The 13,344-nt window shown below is 32.1% G+C and overlaps 2 protein-coding genes across 6 annotated transcripts in view; both read left to right on the forward strand.

Annotated features, from left to right (window-relative positions):
- Nucleotides 1-10,548, forward strand: part of LOC131847262 (protein roadkill) — a 56,089-nt gene extending 45,541 nt beyond the window's left edge. For all 5 annotated transcript variants that reach the window (XM_059196789.1, XM_059196788.1, XM_059196785.1 and 2 more), the window contains 5 exons: nt 2,071-2,408; nt 5,980-6,221; nt 8,375-8,553; nt 9,078-9,220; nt 10,003-10,548. In XM_059196789.1, coding sequence (XP_059052772.1) covers nt 2,071-2,408; nt 5,980-6,221; nt 8,375-8,553; nt 9,078-9,220; nt 10,003-10,156 — 1,056 coding nt within the window. In that variant the 3' untranslated portion in view covers nt 10,157-10,548. The remainder of the gene's footprint in view (nt 1-2,070; nt 2,409-5,979; nt 6,222-8,374; nt 8,554-9,077; nt 9,221-10,002) is intronic.
- The window catches only part of LOC131847263 (guanine nucleotide-binding protein G(q) subunit alpha), a 206,907-nt gene that overhangs the window by 131,148 nt on the left and 62,415 nt on the right, over nt 1-13,344 (forward strand). The gene's annotated exons all lie outside the window — the stretch shown is intronic.

Below are 13,344 nucleotides of genomic sequence, written 5' to 3' on the forward strand. Positions count from 1 at the left end.
CAAATAAATAATAGTTTTGTTTATTGCCAGATTTGTTTTATAATATGTAATGAAGACCAAGCCTTCATTACATATTATAAAACAAAGTCGCGGTCGCTGTCTGTCCGTCCTAATGTATGCTTAAATCTTTAAAACTACTCAACGGATTTTGAAGTTTTTTTAATAGATAGAGTGATTCTAGAGGAAGGTTTATATGTATAATATATATACACCCGGGCAAAGCCGGGGCATTAAAAAATAGCTACTATATTATTAATAGCGTTTTAAATGAAACTACTAAATTTATGTTTGCTGATATACGTCAACGTAGATTAATCTGCCAAAGAAATAGTGTATGTGTCATTTATTATATTATATATGAGTTCAAGAATAAAATCAAATCTTTAAAGAAATATATATATGCTTACACAAAACCCTTTGTGTTTTTTTTCTAGAAATAAAGTTGGGTCAACAATTCAACAATATCTGCAATTATACGGAATTTTAAATGTTATTAACATTGACAGTTGAAATATAATACTCAGAGACTGAGGGTATTTTCCCACCATAATACGACGGAATTCGCCTAAGACTTCTTTTATCCCGTTTACCTCGAGCCCTAAAAACTTATTCAAGTGATTCTTGCTGCTTTTATAACAAGCAAATAAGAGCCTACTTCTCCAATTGAGAATTTGTAATATGACGATAAATCGCGTTAGAGCGGTGTATATGGCCGTGAGGACGCATTGGAATCTGCAAACGGATGTTATCTGACTCCGCGTGGGGATGATGCGGGCGGCCTTGGCACGGGTCGGCGACCGGGCGAAGACCCCAGCAGCACCGCAAGCCCGCAAGCCAAGCAACGGTCGGGGGCAACGACCAGCAGCGCCCAGGCTGCGCCTGCGACGACGTCTCTTTACTAGTCCCCCTGACCTTCGCCGCTGGTCAATCGTCCACCCTGACAATTCGGTTGGGCCCCAGTCCACGTAACATTTGCACAATTTTACATGTTACAACGTCTGAAGTACCAACGTATTAAATCTAGATTTTAGTCTAAATTTTTTAAGATATTGTCTTTATATTAAATTAAAATAATATAAATAGGAAAAAACGTAATTAGTATCTAATTTTCGGCCAGATTTGTCGAAATGACTGAAAAACTAAGTACCAAATAACTGCTGAACTTACATCACTTCCACTTTTTAAACTTCCTAAACTTTTGTACTTTAAAGTATAATAGGGCTATTTCATAATCGTAATATATTATCTTTCCAGTGCTGGGCACAGTACTCTTCTTATTCTCTGTATTTTCTTCTTGCCCGGTATTTGGAAATTATTTCCGTTATTAAAAAGTTACGACATAAGTACTGAATATGAAAAGCTGTTATGTCACATTGTATTCTTATTCCGCAGTCAACAAATAATGCTATAAATATTAAGAAAAAGACTAGGTTACCAACATATATGTAATAGGTAAAACATATTTTCAGGTTGTCACGATGAAATACGAGTAAAACCAAAGGTGTATAGGGAAGTCATCCTAACCTTGTGTTGTAAGCTTTGTTTACAAAAATTTTATTTGGCATAAATAAGTCGTTAGCGCGTACCCAAAGCGACCGTTTATTTTACCAGGCGCCTGTCAGCGTGGTAATTAGACACAAAACACAAAGGGCTCGTAGCAATTTGAATTGTGAATAGTTTGGGGGCTCTGTCTCTAAGATTTATTGTTGAACATAAAAAGAAACTGATCGAAGACGCTTGACCTAATCTACCGTTGCTTGTCTTTGTGTAATATTGTAAAAACACCGTAAAGAATTCCAAAACGATAACATTTACATTGTGTAATTTGATCCCTTAAAATTACACTTAGTAGATTTTTTTTAACTGCTGTCATATACCACACACACAACTGTTGATTACTGAAATTATGAGTAACTCTGTTTTTTATATTTGTAATTATGATTATATTCTGCTCGTATTATTTGCCGGCCATAAACCACACCTTTTGGGCGACATCACCCAGTTATGGAATTAATCCTTTTATTTACATAATGTTTATTTTTCTTAATTGTTTTTATTTTTTTGTTTCAGGTCAAAGTGGTGAAATTCAGTTATATGTGGACAATAAACAATTTTAGTTTTTGTAGAGAAGAGATGGGTGAAGTGTTAAAATCATCGACTTTCTCAGCCGGTGCTAGTGATAAGTTAAAATGGTGTCTCCGTGTTAATCCAAAAGGACTCGATGAAGAGAGCAAAGACTATTTATCATTATATTTATTATTAGTGTCGTGTAATAAATCAGAAGTGCGCGCAAAGTTTAAATTTTCAATACTGAATGCTAAACGGGAAGAAACCAAGGCAATGGAGTCACAGCGTGCATACAGATTCGTACAAGGCAAGGATTGGGGATTCAAAAAATTCATAAGAAGGTGAGTGATCCATAATTTTTTTTATCAACGTCTAAGGCATATTGATCCTTCTTGTTTCGAACTGGAATCGAACAGTTTATACATACAAATGTTGTATGGGGCGTGGGCAAATATAATCCTTAATTTCGTGTGTGGAATTACAATGTCTTTTGTTTCCTTTATTTATTAATGTAGTTAATGTACCAAACGAAAAAAGTCATTCTTCAATTCAAAACACACCAATTTTACATTTTAATATTTTCTATTCTTTTCTACATAAGACAAAAGTATTGTACAATAAAAAGTCGTATGTAATATAGTAGTATTTCTCTAAATAAAATTTTCATTCACATTTAGCCGTTTAAACGTAATTGATAGCAAATATGTAAACATCCAAATATATTTACAAATTGTACTATATTTATAGATATATTATTTTATGTTTTATGTTTATATATACATACAATATACACTTCATTTACGTGTTATTTGTCATAAAGTTGCGTACTCCACACTCCACCTTCCAACTTAAATTCGGCTATATTACTGTTCAATTTTATTCAATTCACTTCAGTAGTTTAGCCTAGTTGTAATCATAGAAAATATTGTAAGTAATAATTATGGTAAGAATTAATAAACTTGGATCCAGGTTGCTGATTATCTTTGCTGATAGCTTATTATGATAGCAAGTTATTTATAAAATATATGATATATATTTTGTCCATATTGTCAATCATTCTGTCAAATAAAAAAACGTTGTAAAATCACTTAATCACAGACTACTACTAAGGAGTTTCTCATTATGGTAGAAAACCCTGTTGCCAAAAATTGATGATTCACAATGTAGTTCGATCTACATGTGGTATGAATATGTATGTGGTGCGCCTATATATCCATTTTACCAATCAGATAATGTTATAATGATTCATTGTATGACAGTCGTATAACCCACTGCGAATTTGTCATTAACCCTTGATTTATATGGAAATTTATATAGTGTATTATGATAATAAAGTCAGTGCCAAGAATAACTTCAAATACAGTAATGAATATAATGCCTGTATATTTAAGCTTCGATCATGTTTTTGTACCACTATGATGTTACAAGCATACGGCTCAACCTGGACCGTATGCTTGTTTACCAAAGTGGTAAACAAGCCACCCATTTGATGGTAAACGGTATGTTGATTGTGTATGTTCGTAGTGTGTCAAAGTCATATTATATGTCCTCTTCGAAAGAGTACTGTGACTGGGACTTATTTGCATAGCATCACTAGTTGGTGCACTATTGTTTGCGACTTCAAAAGTATGTCTGTAAAATGTCTTCAAATAGTGTTTTTTCGCGCTGTTAATATTTAAAATGTAGGATAGATATTTATTTTGAGAGAATATCTACGTCAGTTCGTAATAGATTAGAATATAAAGATATAGGAAATAATATATGTAAAGCAGTTTTTTTTATCTAGGCATTAAAAGTTATTAATTTGTTGTAAACTACTAACTAATATTAATCTTTAGGTACTTCCAAAGTTAACGATTACATAGGATACACTAGACTAGCGCCTAGCGCATAGCGCCTTATTTGAAACAGATTGGTGGCGATACACACAAGTCCACTTTCCATGCATAAATCGTTATAGTCAACCACTTTTTAACTACTTTCTATGCATAAAACGGTTATTATGTTAGCATTATATAAAATTTAAATTGTGATACCTTAAAACATAATATTCATTACTTATTAGCAATGTTTAATATCGAGTATTTTACAGATATTTCGTTGATAATCGTCAAGGTCCCTACGACTACGATTTTTCTAAAGATAATTATACGATCTTATACCTAATACTATAACAAATAAAATTATCCTGTATGAATATAAATATGTAGTTTAAAAAATGAAAATGAGTAACAATAACAATTCAACATATTACAAACATTTGTTATCGAGTGTCTAAAGTTGATTCGATTATACAACTTATTGCGCTGTGAATAGTAATCAGTTTATTTTTATTCCACATGAAATGACAAACAAGCTGACGTCCCACCCGATACTTGATATATCAAGGTGGCAAGTGTCGCTTGGGCATGAACTAGACTATGGACATATTTTTATTGCTACTATGATATCAATGACACTCCCTAACATTATCACTTAGACCTAAGTACTGTGATCGCTCTGTTATGTCTCCTGTGATTGTCCTAGCACTGGGGTTTCCGCATTGTGAATTTAAATACCGCACTCAGTGTCCAGTACTTCAGGGAAGAAATAAGCAAGACTTCACTAAATACCGTTAGACTAAGTTCAAATTATTACGTTCGGTTCGGACGAACCGTGCCGGCCACGCCGTTCGATTGGCGTATTTCCAAAGAGGGCGGGGTGTGGCAAACAGAACATCAATCGAATGACGTTGTCGGCACGGTTTATCCGATTCTTACAGGAACCTCACAGTTCCTGTAAGAATCGGATAAACCGTGCTCCAGCTTTATACAACACTAGTTAGGCACGTAGTTTTCTTATCATTAACCGAATAATTGCGTCCCACGATCGCTTGTGACATGTATCGGTTTGGGAACATAACGATTTCTATCTTCATAAAGATTATTGGAATGATCTCTAAATATTTCGATAATGCGAAAACAGTTTTTTATCGTGTTTTTAAAGTTTAATGATTACGGCCAGCGACCCTATTAGCCTATACTTTTGGATCCATACAAAAAACCTTATAGTGCAGCACAAAATTTAGATTAATTTTGTATATGTTTTATTAATGTTAATACAAAAGAAATATTTCATTATTCATAAAGTGTTACGTGAAAAAAATGATCAAATTGAACTGAACAAGAAATTATGTTATATTAGTTACATATACATATAATACAAACATACGAAAACATTCCGCTCCGACGGTTAGACAAGGGTTATATGTTACATAATAAAAATACGTGATACCAATAATTGGATGTCTCTTAATGGCTCAAGGTGCGCGGCACGGTCTTACATTAAGTAAAGTAGGTTTTAGGTACATCGCACTTCATATATTGAAAACAGTATATAGTATCTTGTGATACGCGCTCACATCATTATCGTTTACTAGAATATATTTAACCCAAATAATGGAATATGGAAATGGGTTTTCAGACTATTGTATTAGTTTATCATATTTTATATTACATGTATATCCCTATACGACTTTATAGTATAATAATGTTGCCTATATTTTTCCTGTTGCATATAGTGATATAAAGATGACTTATATTTTTAATAAAATGTCATTATGATTACATTAAATATACTTGTAACTACAATAAATAGCCAAAAAATTTGTTGAAAACCTATTTAGTTTGAAAGACAGACAAAATTTATAACCATATACTAAAATAGTAAAATATTAGGTAGTCAACTAGCTCCAACTTTGCAACAATAATTTTTATAGGGATCTCTAAATTTAAAAATGCAATGCGTATTCCTAACCTATAATATAGTTTTCTATAGGTAAATTAACTTTTAAAGTCAGGAAAAGTCCTAGTATTTTTTTTATAATACTAGTTATATTACCCAAATTACATCATTATTTTTTTGGTTTTCCAGAGATTTCCTATTAGACGAAGCAAACGGCCTCCTTCCCGAAGACAAGTTAACTATATTCTGCGAAGTATCAGTAGTCGCGGACAGCATCAATATTAGCGGACAGAGCAATGTAATGCAGTTTAAAGTACCAGAATGCAGACTCTCTGATGACTTAGGAGCTCTCTTCGACAATGAAAGGTTTTCGGACGTCACACTAGCGGTCGGAGGGAGGGAATTCCAGGCGCATAAAGCTATCTTAGCAGGTAGATATTTATTTCTCTGCATATTTATTTAAGTCATTCTCACATTGTAGCAAACGTGACAGTGTCTTAATCAGTCAATATAACAACATACCTCTTTTGTGATATTTCTAAACTAAATAAGTCTTAGTCTATATCAACGTCTTGAAGGCTTAAGAGTAGGTAGGTGTTTAGTGGTTAGGTATGTTTCTCATATAACAATTAATAAAAATATGACTGACACATGAACTGTAATTGTTACTGTAATTTTCGACGGATATTGGTATTAATATTATAATCATAATCATTATAGGACAGGAAAATATAAAATAACTCTTATAATGGTCGTTTAATACCTATGTTGTTTAAACAAAGGAGGTACTTGCATAGATGAGTACCTATTGTTTATGTGTAAATTATATACTAACCCACCATTTATTATCAAGCCATATAAACCGTATTAATAAGTTATATTCGTTGACGATATTTGGATTTCTTCATGTTATATAGGTAATATGTACACAAACATTCAACATATTTAGTACTAGAAGTAGCTGAACTATGTATTATATGAGTAAAAAATTATATATGTGATAATGTGTTAGAGACGTAAATAACTTGGTGCATTAGTAAATAGTATACAGCTTTACAGTGGCAACACTCAGAAACCACAGAATCTAACTTATCACCAATCTTTTCTTTTTACGTAAAAGTACGTACTTTTGGCTGGAACTATAGAAATTCCTTTATTTCTATAGTTCCATACATATATGTGATGTAATATACAATGTAGTATATAACTTTACCTATAATAAAAGATACTTTTAATAACTGTCTTCATATAATATAAGTATTTAGTATATTGAGATAAAATTGATACTTTATCTTATTGGCTTGAAAGATAAAATATATCTACTCTGTTTCCTCTTTAAACATGTCATCGCCTCAAATGTAATACTTTAATATGAAGTCATTTCATAAATTATAAAATCAGATTTTAAGATAGTTACCTTCTATATAAGTACATATCTATTATTATACGCACATATGTAATATACATATCTAATATTAATATAAAAAAATAAGTAAATGGAAATTGAATGGTGCATGCTACAAGAAAGACTAATAATAAGGAACCTTCTTGTTTTCAATAAGAATAGCACAGATTTTCTTTTACATCTTGTAATGACTATAAAAACTCAATGATTAGAGTTCTGCACAGCTTGCATTTCTGACATATCATACTACTTGGCAATACGCGTTACAACGAGTCCTCTTAGCAATGGTCAGCATAGTTTGTAGTAGTTCTATGTCGACCGATTCTATCCACTTTTTGTACTTACGTTACTAACATCATCGTATATATTGCAAGAGCTACATTCCAATGACTTGTGTCCTATCAATCGCGAGTTGTAGTACCGTTTAAACCTTAACTTTAGAAGCATTGTACTTCTATAGAATAGTTAGGCATACATATCTACGCTTACAGTCACTAATAAATATAATTAAAAAATACGCAATGAAGCAGCAGCGCTGTGTGGATATTTCCATTTGAAGAAGTCTTTTTCTACAATCTGAATGTATTGTCAGTCGTAAAGGGTATAATTACAATACTGGTATCTTTCTTTATACAATATGTATGCGGAGAGTGCGTTCTGACAGAGGTCAGAATGTTTCTGTTTTAGTTCAAAAACTATTTTCGCGTGCCATACCCACGTCAATATTATCGGCTGAATATAGGATTGTTAACACAATTTCGTTACAAAAGTAAAAGCAAAAGAAACTGTGTGCATGACTTTTATCTCTTTATTTTATCTGCTTCTATTTCTATAGGTACTTTTTTTTATTGGATTACATTGAATGTAAAAAGAAATGTAATCCAATAAAAAAATAATAAAATAATATAAAAATGGAGATATGTGCATGAATTATGTATGGAGGCATTAATAAACATTAACAAATGCTTTTTTAATAATTGAATAGAATCCAATAATTATTTTACTAAATACTATGATGTATCGTTGTTGTAGACACTGCAGTCTTACATATATACTACAATTATTAATGTTTTGTGTCACAAGTGATCTAACCTTGTTATTTTATCGTAAGGATCTAATATTATTTTTCTATTTAAAAAAAAAATAAATATTCATTATCCTTATGTTTTTAAATTTCAGCGCGGAGTCCTGTTTTTGCGGCCATGTTTGAACACGAAATGGAGGAGCGTAAACGCAATAGGGTGGACATTACTGACGTGGACCATGAAGTATTACGGGAGATGCTGCGCTTTATTTACACTGGCCGCGCGCCTAACCTCGACAAAATGGCTGATGACTTACTAGCTGCAGCGGATAAGGTGTGTATATATGTCTTCAAATTAATACTATTTTGTAGAATGAATCCGTAAAATAGAAATCGAAAAACTGAGATTCTAAATTAATTCCTTCCGTTTTCTTATATTCATCTCTACTTTTACAAGCCAGCAGATTTTTATTGCTTATTACTTAGCTTTTATTCTATTTTCATCGACATATGTCTATTTCACGACATCTCACACTCTTAAAATATTGTATCATCTATATATTCGAATTCAGTGGAACGGGGCGTTCCTTTAAATATTTATTCTTGATACGAAACAATCCAGAAAAACAGATTCGTCGTGTAATCGTATGTGTTGATACCAACTACGATAAGTTAATAAACGTGTGTTAAGGCGTGAAAGTGAACCAAATAAATTTACTTTCTAATGTATATAATTCGTATAATAAATTAATTGATTCGGCCTTTCCACCACATAATATTATACAAATTGGCAGAGAAACACTTTATTATATTCTTCTCGTCAAAGTGAGTCTAATCAGCTAACTTTTTTTATTTCAGTACGCGCTAGATAGGTTAAAAGTAATGTGTGAGGAAGCACTTTGCTTGAGTCTGTCGGTCGAGACGGCGGCAGATACGCTCATATTAGCAGACCTTCACTCAGCAGATCAGCTCAAAGCACAGACTATTGACTTTATTAATACGTAAGTAACAATTATATAAATATAAAAATATCAACAATTATATATAAAATGACAACAAGACTGCCTATGTGAATTTACTTGTAAATAACCTTTTATTTCCCAAAATAAAATAAATATTAGAACACTATCTATATATATCTCACGTACTTAAGCAGTACTGCGTTTCACCTTGCATTGCCGTACCTACTCATATAGATGACAGTTACATCCTTCTATCGAACAACTGTAATTATGTACAACTAGCTATTGTCCTCATAATCCAATTATATTGCAACTGGAAAAGACTAATACTCAATTTCCTTATTGTCTGTACAAACATTTAGGTTTAGATCATATTTTATAGTATTTTGCATCAATGAAATATATGAGAAACCCAGGCCTGTGCACAACAAAAATCTGCAGATTTTGCTAAGCTTAAGAGGAAACGCCTAAATATCTGCTTTGGATAGTTTACACTTTTAATTTGAGGAGATAAAAGCAATAGGTTCTAAGAATATCTTTCAATTCTTGTCCCTGACGTGTCTAACTAGCGAACTATGAAAAAGGCTGAGCACAATACATCATGTATATAGATCGCAGTGCTACAGATCCAAGCTCCTGACAATAGCCCAAACACCAAAAAAAAATATGAAAACCCAACCTATATAAAACAATTAAACACCAGCTTTATTTTATTTCAATTACATATATGAAGATCCCAGATTTGCTTTTATTTACAATTACAAACATGTAATGATTATTTTTTTGACAATATCACTGAGTGTGCACTATTTATTTTCCAGGAGTCACGCGACGGACGTAATGGATACGGCGGGCTGGAAGAATATGATCTCGTCGCATCCGCATCTCATCGCGGAGGCGTTCCGCGCGCTCGCCACGCAACAGCAGCAAATCCCGCCAATCGGGCCGCCGCGCAAACGCGTTAAACAGGCCTAGTGTTCCGGCGAGACGCATGCTACCCGCCTCTATACCACAGAGGACTACATAGATTATCAGCGTCGGTAGAGATATCAATAACTCAAATCCTGTGGCATTCGCGATTTACTATTTTTACTCTTTTTATTTGTTGTAATTAATTACCAGAAGGTAGTTTCGATGCTGATAAGTTATCAAGTACATTATTCCCAATAACAACGTGACAAATAAATGAAGAAAAAACACAATAAATCGCGACTATGTGGAAATGACAAAATTTGAGTTATTTAGCTCTCCACCTATGTTTATGATATACAGAGAGTAAGCTTTAACATTAGTTTAATATGAAAAGTTTTATTTGTTAAATGGAAACATTAATAATATTGTGAATTACCACTCCAGGATTTAATCAATGATATCCATAGCATTCATGAATATTATCGTGTTTCCCTGCAATGGACAAAACTTATTAGAATAAAACACTGGTTGAAAGGCTTTCGTTCTGTATATACAATTGTTATCCTCTGTGTCTATACCAAAGACACGCCACGCGGCACACACATATTCGAATTCTACGCCGGCTGACCTACTGCGCGTTACTCCCCTCACCTACGCCCGTATATTATTCTATTCTACGACAAGGCTGCAATCTGTAATATTATTGTTAGAGTTTACGTGTACCATAATCAGTGAGATTCGGAGTGAGAGTGGCCGGTGGGTGTGTTCGTATAATTAGTTGTGGATCCGCGGATTCACCCTTTCGTTTACTATGATTGATCTCAAGACGATATTCGATCCTAATGTTTTTATTTTGTCTCTCGCGGTCGTTTAATGTGCCGCATTTATTGTAAAGATGAAATACGCTGGACGCTTTTTGCGCGTTGATGTAGTTTTCGAAGATAGGCTTGGAGTAAAATATTTTATGTATGTCGTTTTTGTGGACATTCTCTTGCAGTTACGTTTAATGTAAATTATTACTATGTATTATATATGAAGCTCAGGTCTACATCTACAAACAGTTATCCATGTCATGCAATTATGTAAATGATTGCTAAAAATTGGCTAATGTAATGATATAAGTCATAAAATTAATGTGATGGTAAAAATTGTTTATTTAAAGTCATTGTATGCCAGAGTGCAATGTTTATATTTAAATTATTGGTGTTTCTCATTACCATAGAAGTTGATTGGTTTATTTGAATGATTCTCGTTAGAGGTATAAAGGTAGCACTTTTGAACATATTTCAGAGTAGTTACAGTAAGTGAATGCAATAAATCTGTGTATTGTATGTAACATAGTTTTGTACAAATTATTGCCAAATGGCCACATGCATAACTGTATTGATTGCATTTGGGAGCAGTTTGTCCAAGCCATGTTACATTTAGAAGTTGTAGGTGACTCGAGTGATTGTAATAAGTCTATTTGAACTTGTTGGTATTGTATATAGATGAGCTACGATCCCACCATTAAAATATTTCTAAGTACTAAATCATAAGTGGTATCACAGACGACACCATTAATTTTTTAAAGTAATCTAGGATGTTATTCCAATGGCATATTGTGATCATTTTTTTTTTTAATTTCCATAGGTTAAACACATGCTTTGTTTTGTTTTCATATGTAAATAGCCGATTTAATTAAATTTAAACACTATGTTGTCGTTGGTTTCGCTTCGTTGATTGTACATTGCATTGTCAACACGACATCATGATTCGCCGTTCATTATTGCTCACTTGAAAAATAAGTTTACATTTTAAAATATTATACAAAATCTTTTCTATTGTCAATCTACTTGAATGTCAATGAATTTTTTAATTATTTTCTTACTTTGTATTTCTTCATTCGATGCTATTAAATTAAATATTTTACTATCCATGTATTAATTAAAGATATGTAATAACTACATAATATTGAATAAAGTGTACTGTGGCCAATAATTATTAAATGTTTAATAAATAAAATTTTGTACCCATTACCCATTTAAATAGCTGACAGCTGTTATTGTCATAATAGATACAAAACGATTGTCAAAAATAACTGTGATTTTTCAAAAATTGTCAGTAAGTTGAGCAAATAAACGAAGTGATGTAATTAATGTTTCTAATTTACTTTGTCTCTTCATGAACTACCCCATATCAATATTATTTAATATATTATATTATTATATATATATATATATATATATATATATATATATATATATATATTATTTATTTATATATATTATGTAATATTAGTTATCATTAGTAGAAAACTTATCCTACAAACTGCCACACAACATCATGTTAATCTATCTCAAGCTATGCAAACTTTTGCATCTGCGTTGAATCGCACCTGTATATGTAATGTAAAATAATACATTTTATGAAAAAAAATCTTTCCTGGTCGATATTGCTTTTCTTCAGATATCATTACAGGTGCCACATGTCACTTTTTAAAAGCGAACAAAATGGTAATCTCATTAAAATGCACTATAGAGAAATTGACGATTATATTATGCAAACTAGCCTACATAATCATTAATTTCTCTAAAAGATACCACTTTTATGGGAAAAAGTTGTTGAAAGGCTTGAAACAGTTGCAAGTAACGAATGGCCAATAAGCTGATAGGCCACCCGATGGAGTGTAAACCGATGGTAATCGTCCCCGTATTGACTTGAACTAAATAAATAAATAGGCTTATGCCAATTAATAATATCTTCGACAACTGTAAGCGGTAAACAAATATTTTCAATTTCCTTTGGAACGCTGCAAGAGTAGCAAAAAATATAATATGAATTTAAGAGTTGATAGTGGACAGAACTATACACAATAGTTAAAAAGTTCTGTTATTATTAGCAAGTAGTTCTAGTCCTACTTCCTTTAAATTATTTGTACTTATATAGTTTTATCTCATTAAATAGAGAATTCTTAATAAATTTTACTCTTAAAATTGAAGACTTTTTAGAGATAAATATCACACGATTAACGACATTACATTTATTTACAATTGATGTATAAGAAAATGTATATAAATAAGGCTACTATCCTGGTTTACTTGATTGTCGTATATTTGAAGTATCGTTTAAAATTTAGTGTAGAGCAACTTTAATTTATCGCTATTTGTGAGATACTTCCTCTCCTTTACAACTTTACCTTACGTAGAACAGTTTTTTTGACTTCGTTGTACGAAATAAAAAGTTTAAAGGTTGGCAACTCAGCCTAGCAT

This window comes from Achroia grisella, unplaced genomic scaffold, assembly GCF_030625045.1.
Source record: "Achroia grisella isolate CSIRO2021 unplaced genomic scaffold, CSIRO_AGI_Agris_v1 utg517, whole genome shotgun sequence".
NCBI lineage: Eukaryota > Metazoa > Arthropoda > Insecta > Lepidoptera > Pyralidae > Achroia > Achroia grisella.